The sequence below is a fragment of the Argiope bruennichi genome, chromosome 10, assembly GCF_947563725.1.
Source record: "Argiope bruennichi chromosome 10, qqArgBrue1.1, whole genome shotgun sequence".
Classification (NCBI taxonomy): Eukaryota; Metazoa; Arthropoda; class Arachnida; order Araneae; family Araneidae; genus Argiope; species Argiope bruennichi.
Genome location: NC_079160.1, coordinates 83,867,401 through 83,893,547, shown reverse-complemented (window position 1 = coordinate 83,893,547; position 26,147 = coordinate 83,867,401). Strand labels below are relative to the sequence as shown.

Genomic DNA, 26,147 nt, shown 5'->3' with positions numbered 1-26,147 from the left:
TATTGAATTAAATAAATTTTTGTTCAATAATCCTTCGAGATATTGCATACATTACGAAAAAAACAACAAACCCTATTTTGTAATGTGCATATAAGATTTCAGTCCAGAACAATTCGATTTTTTATACACATTAAAAAAAACAAAAACATTTTTGATTTCATCAAAAACGTCTTTGTATGGTTTGAAGTTTAATTACTTTCACTTGAATTCATAATCTAAATTTTGCAGAAGTTGATAAAAAAATTAGACAAATGCATACAATGAACAAGAACGGCATAAAGCTTTTTATAATAGAATGTTATACGACTATCAAAATTTGAAGCTTAAAAATATTTTGCTGAATAAGCAATTAAGATATCAAGAGAATAAAATATTTAATTGAAAGATTTAGCTAGCATTTATCAAGGCATGCCAGTTAATTGCCAACGATGGATTGCCAAAATTAAGGATTCATATGAAATAAAACACAAAATAACATTCTTGGTATCATGATACAAACTGTTTAATGACTACTTAACTAAAAATAATTACAAAGCAAAATTATTATTATAATTTGATAATTCATGAATTTGAGAATCAATTTCTGCATATTTTTCAGTCATTAGTTTCAATTTTTTCTTCAGTAATAATTTAATTTGCAAAGTTGTTTGTGTTTTGTAGAATTCCTTTTTTCCCCCCTGAATTCTTTTCTGCAATTTCATACATCACACGTTAATTTTATATAGTGAAACAAATCTCTTCACATCGAAACATCCATAAAAGTTTATAGCATCATACCCACACCAATTACACAAACTTCCTATAAATTTTAAACAAACATATCTTTGCTGATACTAAATCTACTTTTTACAGCTGCATTGCCATATAACAATGCAAGAATTATTTTTCCAACTTCCCAAAGAATCAGAAAATTATTTGGGTTTCAAAACGCTAAAATAGAAATCATCTAAGTGATTTTCTGCAATAAATGAATGATATAAAAAAAAATTTTTTTTTTTTCTATTCACTTTTTAGTTTTTCAGCAAAATCTCAAATTGGATCTTTGTATATCCTGAACATGAAATGGAAATTTATGCTTTGGAATAAAAAAGGTGAAGCAAATTAACCATTTATTTTTTACATAATACTACATTGTTTTTCAATAAGTGGGATTAAGCAATATGCAGTTTTTAGAACAGCAAAACTTTTGGACATGCATTCAAATATTATGTTGTATTCTTCACAAATATAGAACACTTTTCTAAAAAAAAAAATTCTCTTTTCACAATGTCTATAGTTTTACTAGTATTCAAGCAGCTTGTAATCTCTATTCTAATATTGGTATTTTTTCTGTTTTGGAAATAGGACTGATTTATGCAGAAGAAAAGGAGAGTCGGTAGAAAAGGGATACACTTCCACAGTTTCAAAAACACAAATAGTTTTGCTTTTAGAGCTATGACAACAATCTTTTATTTTTGCAATGTTTAAAAATATCAACATTTTTTAGATTTAAAAAAAAAAAAAAAAACCTAAGACATTTAAATTTTTCAGTACTTTTGGGTTTTAAAGAAAAATTTCAAAATTCTGGATTTTCCTTATTTTACAGATGATTTTTTAAATGTTCTTTTTTCTTCTCGTGTCATTACAATTTTGATACAAACTGGGAACAATATAATAATTTAGATCTTTCAATTACTTTGAACAGTCCATTTAATAACTTATACTATCAATTTTCAAATATAATCCTTTACATCATTAAAAGCATTTTTTGTTTGTGTCAAAAGCATATATATATTTCGAATAGCTTAAAAATTAGTTATTGAGCCATGATTAGAATGGATAGACACTCCTAGTATGTGCCTTTCAGAAATATTTAATTGACCATTTAATGAAATTATATTAAATAATCACTGGAATCAAGAGCAACATTTTAATGAAACACAGTTTTTGTTTTATTTTATACAAATAAACTATTAAACATGAAGAATATCTATTTACATAATGGCACAATATATAGCATTAAGCTTCATCCTCTGATGTAGATTCTTTGTTCTTTATTTCTGCATTCAGACGCAGGACAGCACCTGGACTAGGGTATGGCCTCATTTGATATAAAGGACCAGAAGCAGTAGTATCAGCACCTGTTTTAGCTTCTCCCTTGCGATCTAAGCCTGAGGACCAAGTTCCTCTATAAAATAAAAAATAAGAATTGATTTAATTATAAATCAGAGTAAAAAAATCACGCACAATTAATTTCACAAGAAAAAGTAGGACAATTTCTATCATATTTCATAAGGAAATTTTTGTTTCGTACCATACAAAAAAGAAATTTGTAATTTTTAGGCCAAACACATCTCCTGTTTATATTTTGTCACTTTCTAATTCAATGCATAAAAATAAGACATCATTTCAACTAATTAAAGGGGGTGATAAGTTGATGAGATGATAATGCACACACTAGACAATGAGAGAGAGAGTATTATTGTTATGCAACATAATAAAGCATTTAGGATAAGCAAAATCTGCATCAATATATAAAAAAAATAATTTAAAATTCTGGAAAGCAAATTATCTATATTTTTACAATTGAAATTTGAAGACAAACATCTTTAAAATTAAAATTAACTTGAATGATCAAGAGTAATGAACCATTTTGGAATTATTTACACTAAAAATTTTAATCATCATATGCTTAAATGATGAAGAAGTTTTGCAAAATTATTTACACCAAATATCTGAATTAATATTCCAATATTCAGGAATAATATTCCTGAAATAATCATTCCAGTTAAAATAATAATAATTTATTCTTTTAAATATAAAAGAAGGAAATATGATAGGTGCAAAGTTGTCAAATATATAAAAATATATGAGGAAAAAAATATAATTGAGCTTCTTTTAAACAGGAAATAAAGTTACACACATATAATCTCAATATATAATAATTTAACAAAAGCAATTTCCATTTTATATATATACTAGCCGCCTTTGGCGACCAGCCGGTTCGCCAATCTTAATGTTCGTTAAAATTTTAATAATTAAATATTTTATGCAATTTCTACTTTAATAGCTTCTTCATCAAAATATTTTAAAACTTCAAATTTTGATTATCATATAATTCATTCATAATATTATAAAGGCCTCCAGTCATAACGTAATATGTATCTCTCTCATTTTCTGTTAGCACCCGTAGAATTTATGCTTTAAATTAAAGTGGAAAGAATTTATCTTCAATTAATATAATAATATTTTTTACTGAAACAAAGCATTTTTTTATAATCTGATTACTGAAAATAGAGTCACTCAGCGTTTAAACTTTATGGGCACTAAAGAATATCTTTTTAAATTTATGTAATATCTCAAGAGTTGGTCAACAAAATTTTCTTAGATTCATTATGAGCAGATCGATTAATTAACAATGTTTAAATTTAAATGCATCAAACACTAAGAAAATAAAACGAATCGTTTAAAATAAACGGTTGAAAACGGTAGAATTTATGCTTTAAATTAAAGTGGAAAGAATTTATCTTCAATTAATATAATAATATTTTTTACTGAAACAAAGCATTTTCTTATAATCTGATTACTGAAAATAGAGTCACTCAGCGTTTAAACTTTATGGGCACTAAAGAATATCTTTTTTAATTTATGTAATATCTCAAGAGTTGGTCAACAAAATTTTCTTAGATTCATTATGAGCAGATCGATTCATTAACAATGTTTAAATTTAAATGCATCAAACACTAAGAAAATAAAACGAATCGTTTAAAATAAACGGTTGAAAACAGGTTTTAAAAAAACTACTTAAAAAACGATGTACTTAAAACTATAAGCATATACAAAAAATATATAACTAACATAAATACAATTTACTTACAAAAGCATGCAACTAACCCAAAAATAATTTAAATCATCCATTGATAACGTTGTCATGGCAACAATCAGAACAGAATGCGCATGCGTGAATTTTCTTCGCCGGTTACGTAACGCAAATACGTGATTTTTTTCTACGCCAGTTGGGGTAACGCTATGCGGATTAGAAATTTTTAATTTCCTTTATTCTGTTTTATTTTAATTCAAAAGTACTTCAGAATGAATCTGAAAGATCGATTCATTAACAATGTTTAATTTTAAATGCATCAAACATTAAGAAAATAAACAGAACCGATTGAAATAATCCGCCGAAAAATTTTAACCCTAGCCTCATTACTGTTGGGAGAAAAAAAAACTGAAGCCTTTCTCGTTTGGCGCTCGGCATAATGGCAGATTTTTTTGGCGGAAAAGTTGGCGGTGGGGAAAATGGAAGATTTTTTTGGCGGGAAAGTTAGTTTTTAATTAATAATTAAAATTCTAATTAAAAATTCGAAAAAAGGAACCCCAGGTGCACATTCCCAACCTCCAAGGTATACATGTACCAAATTTGGTAGCTGTATGTCAAACGGTCTGGCCTGTAGACAGGCCCAGCACACACACACACACACACACACACACATTGAGCTTTATTATAAGTATAGATTATACTTCATTACAAAAAGTTGCAGAAGAAGGAGATAATTACAAAAAGTTATGAAATATATCATTATAAAAATTATGAACAACTTCTTTCAGGTTTTCCAATGACAATTTAGATATTTCTTTAATAATATTTAATTATTATTAAAATTTTATTTTATAATTTTTATTTAGACAAGGAATAAAAGGTTAATGGATTCACTGAATGTTGTTTAATAGTTTTGAAATTATGCAATTATATTATTTTAAAAGACAGAAATTCACTACTTAAAAAAAATGTGGACTTTCACTAAATCCTTTAAAAAAATTATCCTTCTTTTTGTTTCATACAACCAAATTATTAAAGATATTCAAACTTTAACAATTTAACACAAATGAAATTTTTTATGGCTATACATGATACAAGCCATTCACTCAATTTCTTTAACAAATCGAGTTTAAGAATAATATTAATAATTTAATAAATAAAACATCAATAATCAAATGTAATTTTCATCATTTAAAATATTTTAACTGAAGAACATTATTAATCTTTTAGAAATCTGCAAAGCATTTGGACAAAAATAGACTCAATTATTATTATATCTTAAAAAAAAAAAGTGAAAAAATGGTATGATAGGGGGAAAAATTTAAATGTATTTACTTTTTGTCATTGTTTCAGCAATTAGAGTGCTGAAACTAAAATCGAGAACCATTGATTAAAAAATTAAAGGGGAAAGTATGAGGATATTATTTTATAATATGAAAAAATTGAATTAAAAGTTTTAACTTATTAAAATATTGGAAAATGTTTTAATTAAAATTAAATTTAGAATCCCTAAAAAAAGTAAAAAGTTATTTAAAAGAACATACAGAAAATAGAAAAATAAAAATTAAAGTAATACAAACCTTGGAGCTTCAGAATAAGCAGCAGGATCCATTGGATCTAAATCATTTTCCCTAACTTTGGGCCGACCTGCAACAATAAAAAAAACTATTTAATTACCCATAAAGATATTTATTTTATTACTACAAACTTTCCAATTCATAATATAGTACATTTTTTAATAAAAAGTTTGGTCTTTTACATTCATAAAATATGATATAGTCACATATACTTGCTTTAATCATATTTTTAAAAAGATTCTGTTTTCTACGAATACACTAGTAGATATCAATAAAAATTTAATTATTATTTAGAAAGAAAAAAAAAAAACTATTCCTATCAAAAATATTTAAAATTAAAATTCATGACACTTTGATACGGCAGAAAGAAAGAATGTTATAGAGATACAAAGAAATGAATGTCTCTGTAAATCAACTTAGACATCTTTATAAAATCATTTGTATAAAAATAATGTCATAACATAGAAACATAGCAAAATATTTCAAAATTTTGTAATTTTACAAAATTTTACCATGAATGCATATATTAGAAATGCTTTTAAAAATCAGCAAAAGAATAATTTATAAAGAATTTAAATATATTTCTGCTGATTATTAGCAAAGATTGAGGAACAATTTCCTCCAATCCTTTTTTATCTAGAAAAATATATAAATGTACAAAATATACATTAATAAATATTAGAATTATTATTCAGCACCTATTTATATTTTTAACTATTGGTACATTTAAATTCACAAATAAATAGTTATTATTTTCATAAACTTAAAAATTGTTTAAGATGTGAAGATGTGATGTGGTTAGTAACTGCAAAATAAAGTACTAAAGTAATATATTAATTGTTAATTAATAAATAATAATTAAATGTTAATTATTATTAACTGGGTACCACCATAATTAAATTAGTCATATCTCTAATTAATCACATATCAAAAGATAATTTTCTAAATACCTTTTTATTCACAAATTTATTAAAAAAAAACATAGTTTTTAAAAATAATTAATTTGTGATTTAAAAGAAAATTCTAGAATATTGTACAAATAAAAAGAAAATGGTAAAAATATACTTTGGATTTTATTTCATATACAATTCTCTATTATATATGTAAAATTCAATAATTTACAGTAAATACAAGAGCTAAACAAAACAAAAATATATTTACATTAAGAGAAAATAAATATTCCATAAATAAAAAAATATTACTTCAACTTGTTACTAAATACAACAAATTATAATTTTATGATTCACTGATTTATGAATAACCAAATTTTTTATTTAAAGTGAAAGTTTTCATATTTGTACCAGCATGCTAATTCTAAATGGTTAATAATTAGGTTTGCAAAAATAAATAAATAAAAGATGAAATAAAAATCATACAGAAAAAAAATAATGAACCATCCAGAAATAAAATTAAAATCATTGCATGTTTAGTACATTTCCAATAATATGTCAGAAGCTATAGCCAGGAATTAACATGTGTGAGAATTGCAGCAAGAAATTAAATGGCAGCTACACAATAATCAAATGCAAAATTATATATATAAAAAATCACAATAACTTGCTCTAATGGCGAACTTGTTTTTCAAGTTTTTGGTAAAATCATAAATGATTAATGCATTAGAACATTATTTAAAAATTCATTACATTAAAAAAAATGCATTTTCAATTTCAGTATAATTTTCATTTAATAATTGTGATAACTACTAACAAATCTAAAGAAAATTTTCAAATCTTAAATATAATAATATGAAAAAAAAAACTATTTAAGATTTACAAAAGATTAGAAAAAAGATTATTCAACCAAATGCTTCATTCTATATCAGAAAAAAAAAAAACTATACACAAACTTAATTTTAAGTAATATTACACAGTAATTAGCAGAAATTATAGATAGAAAAGTCATGTTAACTTTATTTTAAATTAGCATTATGGGTTAAGTATTACTATTTAGGTAAGAATAAATGCTCTATATATTCCTTTAAGATCTTGTTTATGAGACTACCACTCCATACTGATATCAAAACCTCAATCTCAAATCTCAATCCATATCTTGTTGTTTATTATTTATAAAAAAATAAAATAGTTAGCATAATCACTGTCATGCAATTTTAAGAGAAAATCTATTAAGTCTGATGTCTTCTCTTTTTTCTTATTTTGGTTGAAAATGCAATAACAAATTTACCTCTGGATCTATCCCTAACATGATCCCTTCTGTGGTGCTTATCATTTCTTTCTTTTTCTTCATTTATAGGCTCATTTTCTTCATCTTCTGAATCTTCTTCAGATTCCTACAATCGAAGATATAAATTAGCAATCGAAATTTTGATAATTTAATACAGTATTATGATGAAATTTAAAGAAAATAATGATTAAGGAAGAGGAACAAAGAAAATCTTAGATATAACTTAATAAATTATAATGATGCAGTAAATCAAGAGATGGATTTGGTACTTTTAATTTAATTTTTAAATACATAATTTCATTTTGTGTTAAAAAATTACTGCCTTCTTACTTATATTAAAAAGAGTCCAATATCAATTGATTCAAAAATACATTCTTAAATAAGAAAATAAGATAAAAAAGAAACTGACACTCATATTTTGATCTAGATCATCATCCTCGTCCATTGGCTCTAAGAAGGTTTCTTTAATCAATGCTATAAGAAAACATCGAAATGAGATAATATGTAAAATATGTTTACAAAATTAAACAAAAATGTATATAATATCAAAATCTATAATTTCATTTCATGTGTAATTTCATTCATGATTAATAATATCATAAAAAAAAATGATGGTACAGAGAAGTAAGAAAAAAACATTCCGGAAGGAAGACAAAAAATATAAACAAGGATTAATATATTTCCAAAGGAAATACATGTTTTAATAATAATTCCATATGATAAAAACTATTTTTTTTGCTTTTACAAGTTTTGGTCATTAATTTGAATTCAATAAAAGTACTCAAACTGGCAATGAAAAATGCAAATGTGTTAAGTGTTGTGCAAAATGTGTTAAATGCAAATGTGTTAAGTGAAAAGTGCAAATGTGTTTGTTAATAAAATAAAATTTTTGAAGTTAAATTATGCTCTTTTTACATTTGTTTTCTTTTCAAAAATTAACATCAAATTTGATTTACTCATTCCATGTCTGATTTCTTGTAGCCCCATTTTGGTTATAATGTCAATACTTGCCAAAAAATGATTTATTTTCTTATATATTTTCTCATTTAAAAAGTTAAATTTTAGTTATTCACACTAAAGTATCCGAGGATCTTTAAATATTTGTTTAGCTTATGTCCCCTGAATTTTATAACTAAGCATCCGAGATATATAGCCAAGGTAGTTGCATTATGTATACAGGAATTTGGTAATCTTGGCATAAAAGAAAATGACCACATAGATACGAGGACCATAAAAATAAACAAGTACTGATTTTCAAGTTGTTTAATAAATTGAATTAAATGCACAATAATGTTTTTAGCAAAGATCTTTAGATTGCAAATATAATTAATAAATTGTTGAAGCATATAAAAATAAAAAATGCAGAAACAATCCAATTTTCTAAAAATCATACTTGAGAATGCTCAAATATACAGGAGAATATTTCTCCTGATTCAAAGAAGTTAATCAGTATCAAAAGAAATAATACATTTTGTATCCATATTTCCTAATAGCATCCTATTTAAGTTAGAATAAAATTCTAAATGCCAGAAAAAAAATTAAAACATTAAATGTGAAAGAAAAATAAATGAAATATAAAATCAAAATATTAAATATACTATTTTTTTTAAATGGTTACCTCTTAGTTTCTCAGCAGGAAGAGATATTTTGCACCTTGGATGATTTGGTGGAAGCCAAGCAACTTCATTAGTAATAGTATTCCAATAATAATGTCTGCCTCTAAAATGGAAGTAAAAAAAAATTATTAAAAATAAATTAGAAATAATGACCCTTTATAAGAGTATTAATTATAAATATGATATAGCATAAAGTAAGTTATTACTAACAGGATAGAATAGTTATATAACACGATAAAATCAGAAAATTTAAATTAATTTATGGTTTTCCAAAAATAAAAACATTTTATTTAAAATGTTATCATTTAGCTATAATTGCCTGATAGTTTCATTTAATTTTAAATGTCATGGTATGATATATACATATAAGGGGTCTATACTCAAATCTGTGTTTTCCCTGTAAGTATAAGAGGAAATACACAGATAGCTCCAGTACGCTAGTTATAACAGAAAAACCATATTCCCCTAGTTTTTATCAATTAAAAAAAAAAAAAGAGAGTGAGAAGTAAGCAAAAGTTCAACATCATCTGAAATAATAGTATTTTAAATAAAAGTTTATATTTGCATACAGAAAAAAACTCTTTTTATTATTGCATCAAATTTAGCAAGACAAATTCATATGTTAAGGGAAAAAAGATATTAATTCCTCATGCTCTCTGATTTAAAGTCACTCAAAATTAAGGATTCAGATGAAATAAAACGCAAAATAACATTCTTGCTATCAAGATACAAACCATTTAATGATTACTTATAAAGAAAAAAAAAACATTCCAAAGCAATTTTTCTTTTAATTTATATTTCAATGATAATTGTCATAATAATGTCAATTTCACTTTTTTTTAAATTTTTATTTTGAAACAATTAATTTTGAAAACTTATTTAATGTTTGTTGGACTTCTTTTTTAATTTGAACTTCTTTCTGCTTTTCTGAAGCTTCATAATATCTCAAACTAATTTTGATTACTGTAAAAAGTCTCTTGAGATCAGAGCTTTTAAGATACCTTCACAGAAGTTCATGACATCATAATTATAATTAGACAAATTTTAAAAAAATCTTCTTTCAGAGTTTCAAAAAAGCATATCTTTGTTGATACTAAATTCACTTTTCATAAAAATACAATTATTTTTATGATTTCCCAAAATTCTTTATATTTCAAAACATTATTATAATAATCATCTAAACAAATTTCTTCATTAAATGAATCAAGATGTCCGTTGTATTCACTTTTTAGTTTTTTCCAGGAAAATTTCAAATTAAATTCTTGCCCGTTCTGAACATGTAGTGGAAATTTTGTTTTGGAATAAAGAAGTTGAAGGAAATCAACCATTCACTATTCATCTAATACTGCACTGTTTTTTTTTTTTTTTTGTTTTTTTTTAAATAAATGTGTATTTAAACAAAATTCAGCACTCAAAAATAGAAAAGTTTTTAAACATGCCTTCAAATATATATATATATTTTGTACTATTCTTCACAAATATAAAACACACCACTAAGAAAGTGTCCTATTTTCAGTTCCAGTGGCTTCGCTAGTATTTAAGTAACCACAGTTCACTATCAATATTTTTTCTCAACTTTGAAATGTGGACTGATCTACGTGGAAGAAAAGGGGAAAGAGAAGAAAAGAGACAAATTTGCAAGTTTAATAGTTTATTTAGCAAGTTAATAGAATGATGTTTAGTTTTTAGAATTATAATGATTTTTTTTTCTTGCAATGTTTAAGAAGATAGGGATATTTTTTTTAGTTGAAAAAAACTAAGAAATTTAAAATTCTCTGTACTTTCACAGTTTTTAAGGAAAATTTCAAAATTCTCTGCATTTTCGCAGTTTTATTAGTGATTTTTAAGTTGGGGTTTCCAGTTGCTCAGTGCTCTGGCAACCTTGTATATATATAATTTCAATCTATATGTATTCTAAAAATAATTATAGGTTTCACTTTAAATTTTTCTTATTTTGTCATACCAAACTCTCCAAGTGTTGTGATCATAAATGCTTTCTCAGCAAAATGCCATTTTGAAGATATAAATGTTCCAAATACATTCACATGCTGGTTTCCTTATTTTTACTATTGAACTATGCAAATATCTAATCACAATTCAAACAATTTTGGTAAATTTTCAAATTTATCAAAAAACTCCAGAAACCCTTCTTTAAACCTGAGGAAGGAGAAAAATGTTATTTCTAGTTAACTATGTCTGTTCTCCTTTTCTAAGAGAACCACTTTAATTTAATTCTTAATAAATTTTCTATTTTTTTAATCTTAAATTAGTCTATATTGTTTTTTTCTAAATTTTTCTCTTAATTCCTGAACCAATCATATATATATTTTTTTAATGTAATTATTGCCAACATGTACTTTAAAAATTCCTTTTTCTCCCCCCCCCCCCCCCCCCCCCCCCGATTTCATGAGTGGAGGGATACGAATCCTTGGTGCCTGTGCAGATGTTTAAAATATACTAAAGTTTCCCTTCCCTAAGTCAACATGTGTTAATAAATAAATGACATAATGTGTTGTTAACATATATATATATATATATATATATATATATATATATATATATATATATATATATATATATATGCTATTGTTTGTACTATTTTTTGCTTTTGTTTTTTTCCTCTTAGCTATATGTTATTCTCACTCTCTCTCTATATATATAATATGAAATTAATATTAATAATCCTATATTACATAGTTTACTGGAAAATATTCAAAATCACATATACTAATAAATAAAGCATTACACTAATCTTAAATTTATTTACTTTTATTTAAATTGATTATCACATCATTAGAGTGAATACAAAAGTTTAAATATGAAGTGCAAAAAATATTTGATTAAATTTATAACAACTAACTAAAATTAACATGAATCTTGAGAAGGATTTTGTAGTTCATTTTAAATGTTACACATTTTATATTTTTACAGTGAACATTAGTATTCTTTTTTGCCATATAATGCTTCACTTTATAGCTATTTTTTAATTTGAATATTTTGGCACATTTAGATAAATTTTTTTTATTTAGCTTCAAAGTTTTTTTGACATACATGTGGAAAATGCAAATTATTTAATCATATAGTAGTAAAAAATACATAAAAAAAAGAGAATATAAAATAAATATGGTTCTAAATAAAATTCATACTATATTTATATGCTAGTTTTACTTACACTCCAGGATCATATACTTCTTCCCAATTATTTGGCAATGGATATTTTTTTAGCATTAACAGACGCTTCCGCTCTGTTTTAGGAGATGGGTTATCCTTTCCTGACCCCCAATTTTCTTTACAAAAATCAGTACAATCATGATATATATTCCATTTATTTGGGCAACCTATCCAGGATTCCTTGAGCTGAGAACTTTCTACAGTTTCAACACCATTTTGTTGCACATCTTCTGTCTTTTCATTATCATCATAATCTTCTGCAATAACTTCTTCTTCAACTTCTAAAAAATTTATTCATATTATAAGTGATTATATTGTATAAAACTGAATAAAATATAACAATAGATCATTAATATTTAAAAAATTTTTTGAGAAGGTAAGATTATAAGTATAATGCAAAATAGCAGATGATAACAATATTCATTTTTAATATATAATGGCCTGAAGTCTATAGATGATGGCAATAAAAAGATTTTTAAAAAACTAACTAAATTATGAACAATATATGTCCTAATTCTATTTTATAACCCCCCCCCTCCTTTTATTTTTTGTGTATTCCAATATATATGAATTCATTTTTTATTAAATAGCAGGATAATTGACATATTTCAGTTTACATACACAACAAACATATTATCTTAGTTACAAAGCACAAGGCATCATAAGTCATTCTATATTCATACCTAATTATAAATTAATTAAAGACTAATTTCACATGAACTTCATCACTATCAACCTTGGTCTGATGATGGGATTTCAAAATTTCCATATCATATCAATATGAAAATATTCTATCCATTACAAATTTAATATAAATGTCAAATTGATATTCTTCAATTAAAAAGATGAAATTCCATCAAAAAGCTGTGTCACATATAACTGTCATTATACAGTAAATAATCAACATCCTTTTAATCAAATTTTTATTTGCTATAAGCAAAAGTAATTTTTAGAAACAAATGGTACAAACAATTTAAACCATTTATTTGAGAAAATTTTAATAAAAAAAAGTTTTATTCACTATTGATATATAATTAGAGCTTTAATCAAATATTTGGAAAAGAAATTATAAAATATTCTAACAAAAAAGTAAAACTAATCAGTAAAAGAAATAACGAAGTATGACCAATCAATTATAAAAACAAATTGTACAATGTATAAAATCACAGCATTTTTTAAAGAACACAAATGATTACATGACAAATGTTCAAGGTAACAAAACTGAATAAGAATAAAGATGAATATATGAGCATGTAAGTGCTCTACAGGCCAAATCTGGAGTGGGAACCACAAAGAAAATTTTTGAAATTTTAACAAATTAAAATTATGCTGAATTTTGGTATATTTCTGTCATAATTTCTAAAAATATTACTGCACAAATAAGCTTGATACTGTTTCAAAATTTAAAAAAAAAGTATTTTTTATAATACTTATTTAATAGTCGTGCGAAATTTTCTTGAATGGTGATAACATTTTAGAAATAATGTTTTAATTAATTTTCAACAATAGATTATATTGTTACTCTGAAACTCAAACCATTTTTATTGTTTCATTAAATATTTAATATCGCAATTTTCGATCACTGTTGAAAGCTAAAGAAACATTTGTATAGTTAAGAAGACGAATAAAAATGTAAAGTTACAATGAAAGGCAATTTAGAAGTTGGAAGAACATATGTGAGACAACTAAAATAGCAGGGCTTTAATATTTGACTATTTCAAGTAATCATGGACATGAAGTTACATTTATACGATTTAACTGAAATGAAATATAGCCAAATTCCAGGAGAACTAGCTGATCGTCAAACGCGTTTAGTAAATAATAATAACAAACAAATTAATATATTTCAGCAATGTAAATAACCAAATAATTATAACAATACACAACTAAGCAATAAAACTAAAATTTATATATAGTAGTATGATACAAACTTTGGACAATGTTCCGGCTTGTTTACTTACCAGGCTCAACTGCTTTAACTATACCACGTTTCTGAAGTCTTGCTAATAAAGCTGCAGGTAAAGGCATTTTTAGTGAAATTATCAAATAAAATCGGACAATCAATCCACGTTTTGATCAAGAGAATCAAAAACAAAACAGATTTCAAACAGTTGTTGTTGTTTTTAATTTTTGCTCACTTCATTTCTTTATGATCCATACAATTAAAGTATCTGAAAAATAATTATCTGCCTGTTTATATTAGAAAAATATTAGTTCAAAAATTTCACAATGACTGACGGATGAAAAAAATTGATTCAATTATTTTCCTTCCTGTATGAAGTTTAAATTCGTCGACATTCGTCATTATAAAATCAGCCATCAAAGCATTACTTGCTTCAAACAATTTGTTTAAATGTTTTGGCAACATGGTTACATCACCTTTGGAAACAAATCAAAACTGTAGCAGAAAGTTGAGGGGATTCGTTCAGAGAGGCTGGTTGCAGAAAGACATTGAGGGGCAGTAAATGTGAAACGTTTTCTATATTAATTTTATATATATTCTGAAATTATGGATAGTAAGAACAACAAAGGTATATAATTGTTTCTTTGAATTTAACTTTATAATATTAAGCTATGAGATATTAGTTTAATTGCTGTTTACATTTTCAGAATTTATTTCTAGATTTCTTACTTTTTAGTGAAATAAGAGTATTCTTTTTTTTTTTTATTCATTAAAAATTGCTGGTTAATTTTGACGTGTATTTTTTTAACATTTTGAAAATTCTGAATTTGGGTTTGAGGGAAATCAGAAAATTAAAAATTTAATATAAAGTTTCTGTTATGTATTAGTTGCTTGTAGTGTTTTTTCTCCATCGACATTTACTTTTTTAATTGATAGAATATTGTGAATATCATTGTTGTATTTGAATAATGACATCGCATATGCATAATATGTTGATACAGCAGGATAAATTCTTAAAGGTTTCTTCTGATGTATGTTTTGACATGTGGATTTTATAAAATATTTTTTGATTCTGGCCCTTGTTGAAGGAGTTATAAAATTGAAATTTTTCATATTTATCTATTAACTTATTGATTGCCAATCTAAATTTTTAAAAACCCATATTAAATAGTTTTTTTCTGTCTCTCTTATTCTTTTAATTTGCATTTTACATTGTATCTGACCGAATAATATTTTAATTTCAATGCAAATATACAGTTAATGTAACTTTTTAATTAGTTATAAATTAAAAGCACCAAGTAGATTTAAAAGATGAAAATAATGAGATGATAGAATTTTCGAAGGACAAAAGTTGGTGTATTATAAATTAAACTTAAAAATTTTGGATTTATTTTAAGAAAGAAACAACCTTCTTTTATGGCAATTATTATCAAAAGAATAGCATCATTATTTTTAGTTATTTTAATATAATGTATTTTTAAAAAATATTTTGTGGGAAATGCAATCTCAACTTCATTTTAAGTATAAAGTGGCATCAGTTGATTAAGTCATTAAGTTTATTCGTATCTAAATATTTGTTCAAATCTATCAGTCATTAGTCATCTATTTGAAATCGTCCCTTTTAGCATTGTCATTGTTTTAAAATAAAGAATTCCCATAAAAACCAACATTTTCATTACTTTCTTTTCTTTTGATGCCTGAATTTATTTATTCTTGTAAATCAGTACGGATATAAAAATGTTATATAAATTGTATATTCATGAAATAAAGTAAAATGTTTTAGAAAAATTTCAGTATTCATTTATCTAATATTCCCCACAAATTTTCAAAAATTTTCTTAAAATTTATTACCTTAAAGCAATTTTTATATTATATTTTAACTTTCAAAAGCCATAATGTCAAATATCTTCTAAAAAAGTTTAATCATGCAAATTATTTTTTGATAACTTTATTTTTCTTGCATTAAACAACAAACATGAGTTATTTACATTTTTATGAATGTTTACATAAGGTAGTGTTTAGGTAATATGGAATTGTTTCTTTAAATAAATAGCAGTACAGATTCAAGGCAAATTTTTTTTGTCAGATTTTGATAATACAGTATTTCATCATATAAATAATATTACTGATTAAATTGTATAGTAGAAAATGCATTGTACATTAGGAAAAATGTTATTTGTAACCAGTTTTTAAAAATAATTTATTTGAAAATTTTGAAATGAAATACTTTATGAATATTCTTTTTAAATTATAAAATTCAAAGTTTAAATTATTTGGAAAATAATTTTTCCTCTTCTCATTTTTGATAATTAAAAGCTCATGAATTTTTGTTACTGAATATTGGCAATTATATTTTGCATTTTTGTTCATCTCTCTGATGCTCCTGAGTATTATTTGAAGTAACCTGTATTGATTTATTAGAGATATCTGTGAATATCTTTTTTTCTAAACATCTGAAAAGTACATAAATCATTTTTTTAAATCTCGCATGGAACAAACCCCAAAATGTATGTTTTTTAAAGAAATACTTTTGAGATGTTGAAAAATTCTTGAAGAACAAGTTAAGAGATGTCCTTTTTTATGCTAAAATGGCGAGAGAAAAGGGAAAAAAAAAAAAAAAATTATCGAGCTTATGACTGAGATTTCTGAAATGTTCTCTGAAACACAAAAAGAGCAAACGATTTTGTTAAACCTACTAGAAAAGAATAGAAAGCGGTGTAATGATCTTCCTTGTCTGGTGTTTTTTTTTTTTTTTTTTTCAACCTTGAGTCTACCGATTTTCGTATAAGGAAGCAAAAACTGCTTCGAAGCGTGACCTTTATAGATAGATATTCATCAATTCTTGCTCACAGCCGACTCTCACGCAAATCTGTACTTTTTCAGTGGGAGATACTGAGTGAATTTCCGATATTAATACGTGTAACACTAATGCGTGAATTCTGTCGCGGAAAAATGGATCTCAAAATGTAAAATTATGAAACCTGTCAATTATTTTTAGAATGATTAAATACTTAGTGCTCTCTAATATATTCCCTTACATTTGTACTTTATTAAAATTTCCTGCCTTATCCATGTCAAACATGCGGGGCGGACATTGAAATATTTACCATGCATTGTATAAGTTATCAAATATCTTAAAAACCATTTAAAATTCGATAAATTATCGAATACCTTAATTGTACCGATATATATACATGATGAATTATCTATTTTTAATTAGCAAAAGAATAACAGTCCCTAACAGTTCTTTGCCCTTTTGCATTTCAACCGCATTTAAATATTAAATCGATTATATGATGTAGATTACAACAATGATCGGTTCCATTTGGTGAATTTTGACTCAAATGTAAAAAAGTAGTAGTTGCTTCTCAATAATATTTTTTATTTATATCATTTGTTTGTTAAAAAGCCTCGAAAACTAGTCTATATCAACAAAATGTCCAAATTTTTAAAAGGGTTTATTTATTTATTTTGACATACTCTTTTACGAAATCGATCTGCCCTGATATTGAATTTTGCTCTGTAAAACAGAAAGAAAAAAGATTTTTTAAGATGCTCTCTTCTCCTACACCCACAAAAAATAAGCGAATAACTTTTCTTAATCAACAATTTTTGTAGTCTGTTTCTAGGTAATTCCCGGAAAACATCGCATTACTTGTCATTATATCTTTGCAACTATTACTATTATATCTTTGCAAAAATTAAACCTGGCATACACTTTCAACAATGGAATGCTATAAAATGCTTTTATCGCCTGTCCTTTCCCGCATCTCCATCTTTTTCTCCAGAGTTTGCAAGCAAATTTATTCATTTCAAACTTGCATATTTCTTTTGTATATTACCTTAATATTATGATGTATTCTTTTATAAACATCCATTAGCTTCCTCTTAAAAATTATCTTAAACCACTGAGCCATAAATGTTTTATTTTGAAATTTCACACTCAACATCGGACAATAAAATCATAAAGATTCATCATATTCTTAGCAAACGATTTTTTAAACATCCTATGCTCTAATTTCACTCAATTTTGAACGTTTATGTAAAATATCTGAAAAAATGTGTACTGTATTTTCATCCAAAATAAACGGACATTGAGTTATAGAATTTATCATAATGCAAATAGGAAGCATTGCAACCTGGCCAGCTAACGAATCCATTGTTTTCTGTTGATCAACCGCATCCAACACTATGACGTCACAGGTCGCTTTGTTATGAATTTAAGTTGGCAGCAGATGATAGCTGTTTTCTTTTCTTATTTATTTGTAAAACTTAAGTAGGAAATACAAAACTTCTAAACAATTCAATATCATTTAAATTTTGAAGTAACTGTTTACTTATTTTTTTTTTTCCCTTAGAAGAAACAATTTTCTTCTTTCGATAAGACCTTTAAGACTCTAAAATTATCTAGAAGCATGTTTTTCTGTTTTTATAGGAAATGCTGATTTCGTAAATCTAGAAATATTATTCTTAGAAGCTTTTAAATAGTTAAAAATGTCTTTTTTTTTTTTTTTCGTAAAATTGGATTAAAAATAAGTTTTAGCATTCGTCTGTTTTACATTCTTTGGAAAGGGAAAAAAAACAAAAAATGAATTTCTGTTCAGTTTTTCTGTTTGATCTTACAACAGATAAGTGACTTCATTGATATATATATATATATTAAATTTTCCCACTAAGTTCATATTTTTTATTTGTTTTCTTGTTTTCGTATTTTTCTTTTCTTTTCTCATTTCATTGAAAATGAAATTAACTTGTTAACTGTTTCGACCTTTTCAAAAAAGGCGTATCTAAATTTTGTCGCAAAAATTTAGCGATGACGTTTATACTCGTCAAACGCAGAGTATGTGTAATATGAAATTATGCTGTAATGAAATGACTTTTATGTTTTTATTTCAATAATCACATTTTTTTTACTTACCTAAACTAACGTACGTTTTTTTGCAAATGAACGAAAAGAAGCATAAATTAATATAACAACAATATATTTAACAAAAAATAATTCGTATTAAATGCGGATATTTTTAATAATAATTATTAATCTTTTATTTGTTCCTTTGATTTCAACTTGGCTTCGAAATTTTTTAAACATCCTTGAAATGTACGAATATGTTTGAGTTTTTACTGAAATTGTCATTCAAACTGCAGATTGTAATTATTTATTACTATTGACGAATAAATTTCGTCATAACGCAAAATATTATACTTTTCCCTTGACGAGTATACTAGTCAAAACTAGCTAACTAGCTAATTTTGAAAAATTATATAAAATTTTACAATTAATAAGTATTTTGGATTTCCTACAATAAAATTTTTTGGATAGTATTTTTTTTTTTTTTTGCAGTGATGTACTGATGTTTTCAAAAACATCCTCCATTCATTTATCGTAATTGATTTTTAAAAAAAATAGAATTCCTTTTTTTTTTTTTTTTTTTTAATTTACAACCATTTGATAAAAACTCTTGAAAACTGTTTTTTGTTTATGTCACCTTGTTATATTTAATTTTTAATCGCTTTGTTATCTGTTAAAACGTGTTCTATTTTATATCAATATTGCATTGATAAAATTAACAATCACAGGACATAGTATTGCATGCCCACCTTAAAATATCTCGCTGACCTCCGATTTTTCTAACCTTCAGAATCTCGGGAAATCCTGTACAATTCATTCCTCAAACCTGAAACAGGTCTTTCTGTTTCTTTTGCATCGTTTCATTGTACTATCTGTACCCAGAAAGGAATGATATCATCCATTCCAGAACATTCTGTGCAAGTTAATGAATCCTTCCACCGTCATTCCAGTTTTTTCCCTCCCATCCCGAGTTGTTGCTCTTTCCAACTTAGTAGCTTGGCGTGGACAGTTCTATATGCATCCACTTAACAGAGATCGCCTTTTGCCCTTCGTGCTCTAATTGGCAAGATGTAGGAAGGAGTTGACTTTTAGTTATTTTAAAGATTTTAACCACTCTGTTCTGTCTTTTTAAAGAATTATAAATGGTTCATGTAACTTTAGTACTGTTCCTTGCTCGGTTGCAACTAAGACTAGATCTGCGAGAGTTTTTGAGACACAATTCGCAGGTTTATGCGTATGAGCTTTTGCATGAATTCTGTGTCTTTTTGTGGATAATATATGTAAAATACTTTACTTTGAAGTCATATTTTTGTTTTATGCATTGCCAGTGAATAATTAGGTGGTTTAAAAAGATAACAAGCTTGAATTTAAGTGTATATATTTTAATTTTCTGTCAAAGGAGCGAATCATGACATGAATCAATTTGTTGTCTAAAACTAATAAATACCACAAAATATTGCTAAATTTATATTTCACTCTAAACTCATAATAAAGACCGAGTATTCTCAAATACGATTTTGGAAAAGATGTTTTTTTTGTAGAAGTCAGATATTTTAACGGGTGGTTGCATAAATTTTATGTATTCAGTATTTAGCTTGTACTTTACAGTTTGCAAAAACTAAGTACGTTTTACACGAAATTTTCCATTTTATTATTACCTAAGAGCAAAAATAAATCTATATTTCCACTTTTGCCTCCTCTTGTGTGGATTTCTTGAAATATATAGAAATTGGCGTGGTAAGTTATTGGATAGTCACAATTAAAAAAAGAAACCTTGAAATCAGAAAAATTCTTGAGTCGCCAAATTAAAATAAATTTGAGAAAATATTTTTGGTTAAAAAACTTCATTTCAAAATAAAGGCAATATTCTGATATTTTAAAATCAAAATGAGTTCATTTTGTCAGGAACTCAGTAATGACAACATCATAACCGTTAAAGATTCTCATGTTCGTCACGTAATACCTTTTCACAAAATGAATTCAGTTTTTAGATAAAATAGCTCAATTTATTCTGAAATTTATTTTATTACCTCATAAATACAAAAATTTTATTTATATTTTGGGTCCGTCACGATTGATGAGCTTATGAGAAAGGTTAAAGTTATTTATAGTAGCAGTTTCTCTTCCCCTCAAAATTTTATTTTTACTTATTTTTCTGATGAATCGAATTGCAATCATCGGTTTTTCATAACATACAATAGCCCACATGAATGCAAATTTTTTTATGCCTTGTAATTGACTTGCGCATATGAGGAAGTGTGCACTTCTTTTTTTTTTTATATAATTTTCAATTATCGTTAAAAGAGTATGCTCAAATGGGTAACCTTGACAAACTTGAAGAATATATTTCGTTGAGGAAGTCTTGTCCATTTCATTATTTTCCATGTGAATTACAGTTATAAATTTTGAATTCGTCTTTTGCAATTGCTGAATTTGCATTGCTGTTTTCCTAATGATCAAGGCGAAAAGTGGAATGTAATTAATTTAAACCTTTGTAAGCTTAATAATGAGATTTATTGAACTCTGCTATGAAAACATTGAGGCTGTTGTAGAAATAGCTTTTCATGATGTGGGGAAATTTAAGTTCGCTTTTAAATTTGAAACTGCTACAAAAATATAAGGAAATGATGAAATTTGAGTCACGATCTTAAAGATGTCTTGTTGGAAAATAATGAAATGTTTTATGCATTGTATCTGACTTGCGCATATGAGGAAGTGAGGCTCTTCTTTTTTTCGAATAAACTGTTCATATTTGCATTCCTTTTCATAATTGTTCAATTCATCTCAAGAAAGATACGTGTACCTGTATATTCAGTGTTCTTTTCTTTATAATTAGGCATTATATTTTTGATCGCATGAGTGTTGCTTAAAGCCTTAAGCCATTATATTTTTGACATGCCTTATATTCGTTATATATAGTTATAATATTCGTCAAAAAAAAAATCCGAACTCGAGATTTTGATGAATTTCTACGTTTTAGACCTTCCTGAGTTCGAAAAAGACATTTTTTGGAAAATGTCCGTCCGTCTGTCTGTCAGTGACAAAGATAACTCACTAACGCTTTGATCTAAACGGATGAAGTTTGGTTTAAGGTCTTCACACCAAATTTGTCAATTTCCATAAAGATGAATGTTTTTATTTCTTTTAATACAAGTTAAATGTTCTTGTGCAGTATGAATGAAATTTGGCCTATACATTCTTTCAGGGCAAGACTAAGATTACTGTCACATTTTGGAACATAGAAAGTTAATTAAAATGTAAGATATTTAAAAACGAATCGAACTTTTGACGTTTTCGTCTATGCCTTCAAAAATACCTCGCAAACATTATTTTTATACCGAAAACTGAAACAGTTATCTTTTTATCAATTTTATAACCAAAATTTTCACTCTAATTCTAATAAATTACTTCCTCTATATTACGTATACGAGATACATATGCTACGTACAAAAATAATTTAAAAACGCTTTGAGCGAGACTGTTGAAATGGGTATAGGGTCCTTACACCAAATCTGTAGATTTCTATCCAATTTTGAGCCAAATCCGCTTAGAGGAAGTCTGTCTGTCCGGCTGTTCAAATGTAATTTAACATAACGGCAAATCGAATACAGCTAGATAGATAAAACTCGATACAGAGCATTAATATCTATTGCCTAGATATCTATCAAATTTTGACCTAATTCCAATGAACGGTTAACCATCTGTCGGTCTGTACTTTCAGAAAAATGTCAGCGCGATAACTCAAAGACGCATGACTTAAATATATCAAATTTGGTATGGGATTTTGGAAAGTAACTGCAGTTTTCTTTGTCACATTTTTGTTTCCATCTGTTGGTAACACGAATTCGATTTTCGGATACTATTAGCCGCATGTCATCGATTAAAAGCTCGCCAAGGATGACACGATAGATTGAGTAAAAATGCTAAATTCACGCCAAACGGTAATATTTCTTGACCATTGTACGTGAATGCCATGCAAAGCATTATCTGGGTTAACACTTTTATTAGAGACTATGTGAGAAAGTTTTAGGGGGACCACTCCTGCAATTTTCTTTTTACTGTACGGCTAGTATAAATATAACAAAAATAAGCAGGTGAATTAATTCTTTCAAATCATTATTCCCAACAATATCACTAACTAAAACTATCAAAATCACCTCTATTCACAACTCACAATTATATAAAACTACAACAGTGAAAAAAAAAGTTATTCTTCCTATTCATTCATTCATTCGTTAATAACAGAACGTATAAGAAGAATGATATTAACGAATGAATGGATGAATAGGAAGAATAACTAAACGTATAAGAAGAATGATATTAATGAATGAATGAATAGGAAGAATAACAGAACGTATAAGAAGAATGATATTAACGAATGAATGAATGAATAGGAAGAATATTAGAACGTATAAGAAGAATGATATTAACGAATGAATGAATGAATAGGAAGAATATTAGAACGTATAAGAAGAATGATATTAACGAATGAATGAATGAATGAATAGGAAGAATATTAGAACGTATAAGAATGATATTAACGAATGAATGAATGAATAGGAAGAATATTAGAACGTATAAGAATGATATTAACGAATGAATGAATGAGTAGGAAGAATATTAGAACGTATAAGAAGAATGATATTAACGAATGAATGAATAGGAAGAATATTAGAACGTATAAGAAGAATGATATTAACGAATGAATGAATGAATAGGAAGAATAACAGAACGTATAAGAATGATATTAATGAATGAATGAATAGGAAGAATAACAGAACGTATAAGAAGAATGATATTAACGAATGAATGAATGAATAGGAAGAATAACAGAACGTATAAGAAGAATGATATTAATGAATGATAGGAAGAATAACCAACAGACCCGAATTTCTGCACCAACAGACTCGTGAACCGATTTTAACTTGGTTTCCCCGACTTTAACACATTGCGGGCTACGATCACGTGTATAATATATCCCTGGGGCCATGACATGTTTCTGTAATTCGCATTATCATTTTATTTCAAATATGCTGTATGATTTGTTATTTTTTAAAAAAATTTAAAACAGTGTTTTGTTTATTTTGAACTTATTTTGAGGATGTGCACGTATTTTATTATTTTACACATGCGAAACACCTCTCTTAAAAGTCATTTCCCTATAAGTCACAATATCAGACTCTCATGGAAAGTACATTGTAATGTCACTCTGTACAATGCGACGTGGCTATGAAGATGAAAATGCCCGACGTACGCATGTGTACGACACGGGCCTTTTTTTAAAAAATGGCACTGACGCTCAAATATGCAGGACGTGGCACGTAAGATCTTAATATCGTGTTTGACAGCTTACTATTTTGAACAAAATTTTAAATAGTGATCTATTTTTTTATAGAATTTATATAAAACAAATATTTAAAATAAATAAATATATTTAATTTTTTTATTTAATAATTTATATAAATAACGATACGCTCTCTTGTATATAAAACATTTGTACTTGTTAAATCTGGGATTTGTGATAAAATCGTGCTTGTCGGAAATTATTTATTTTGAAATAGATAATATTTTAAAAAGGGTTTAACAATTATTTGAATATTTTACAAAATTATTAAAAGCACTATTTATTTTTAGATCCTTTTTTTTCTTCTCCTGCGACCTGTGTATTTAAAGATATATGTATCGTTTACTTTAGCCTAATCGTTAACTAATTAAAATGTAGTATTAAAATAATTTATGGAGCCCAAGCAATTCAAATTTTTTTTAATTAAATCTGTAATTTCATTGGATTCTCATATTGTGTTCAGGAATTCAACTGTTATATATTTACACTGTTTATTGTTACTATTCCTGGCATAAAAGCGTTTAAAACCAATTCTCAATTGTTTAATGTGTTACTTCCAAAAATCAGTAATTATTCTGCAATATGCTGTTAACAGTATCGCATAGAAGCTTAATATAGCTTTTTAATAAACAAAATTACGAATTACCGAAAATAAATCTTTTCCCGTTATTTTAAATTGATATAAATTAAGATAAGTATAGCGAATAATTGTTGGTAATTTCTTTTTAAATGGTCATCTGATCTAAAAGGTATTTTTTGTGTGCAAATATATGTTTTGATTCTAATTCTTTTCATTCATTTAAAACATCTAGCGTTGGATATTGATCCTCTGTCAAACTAATCATAATTTAAAGAAATGATATTTTACCAAAATTGAATGATACTGTTTCGAATTTCGATCATTACATTTGTTCTTTATGTTTGGCATCACAGCATCAACATTTTTGGCTCTACCGCCAATAAGTGCTTATATTTATGTTCATCATTATGTGAATCTGTAATGTTTAACCATTTTAACGTTGAATTAAATTAGTAATTATTAACATCTTGAAAATATCTTTAAATGAGTCAGAATTTCTATTTCATCATTTTAATGCATCGAACAAAGTACGCTAGTAAAAATCTCTGAACTTCTCACAAGCTTATTTATTATTGAAGCCTGAAATTGAAGTTGTCGTGAGTCTTTTGTGTCTCGCAGGTTCTTTTGGTGCCAACGGTTCTTTTTTAAGGTTTCTTTTTCTTTCTTTCTTTCTTTTTTTTTTAGCTGAGCTTCATGCGCTGAAGTTATTTTTTGGTCTTCATTTAGCAAACGATTATGATTTCTAGAACATTCTTTATTCTTAAATTATTTTTTTAAAGAGGCGATTAATTCCTTAAGATTATTTTTGGAAACCATTGTTATTCCTAACCCTTTTAAGAATCGGATATTCGATATCAACTGCTTTCTTTAGTAGAAACCTGAACGAGATTAGTTTGATGAAATTTTCTGTCTGAAGTTGATGGCGAAGATATGAACGCAGAATTAAAAGAAAAGCGTTTTTATATCTATGAATGGCGAAACAGAATTCATTTTTTTTTCTCTTTTTCGCGATCTTTATAACTTTAGTGTTATTTATAAGTCACTATTTGGATTTTAATCTACTTAAAATAAAGAGCTTCAAAAATTCGATTTACATGTCGAATCCTGGCAGACGATAATTTGTTGCT

General features: G+C 26.1%; 2 protein-coding genes across 2 annotated transcripts in view; one reads left to right on the top strand and one right to left on the bottom strand.

The window, feature by feature from the left end:
• Positions 1–1,928: 1,928 nt before the first annotated feature.
• Positions 1,929–14,471, bottom strand: LOC129988766 (polyglutamine-binding protein 1-like). Its single transcript, XM_056097032.1, has 7 exons — positions 14,306–14,471; positions 12,346–12,625; positions 9,176–9,276; positions 7,967–8,031; positions 7,558–7,663; positions 5,380–5,446; positions 1,929–2,167 (listed from the first exon to the last, which is right to left on the bottom strand). Exons 1-7 carry the CDS (start codon positions 14,370–14,372, stop codon positions 1,999–2,001), a joined length of 855 nt encoding a protein of 284 aa, XP_055953007.1. The 5' UTR covers positions 14,373–14,471; the 3' UTR covers positions 1,929–1,998.
• Positions 14,472–14,736: 265 nt separating this feature from the next.
• LOC129988013 (uncharacterized) overlaps positions 14,737–26,147 on the top strand; it is a 62,141-nt gene continuing 50,730 nt past the window's right edge. The window contains exon 1 of the mRNA XM_056096085.1: positions 14,737–14,875. Within this exon, the coding sequence (XP_055952060.1) occupies positions 14,854–14,875 (22 nt within the window). The 5' untranslated portion in view covers positions 14,737–14,853. The remainder of the gene's footprint in view (positions 14,876–26,147) is intronic.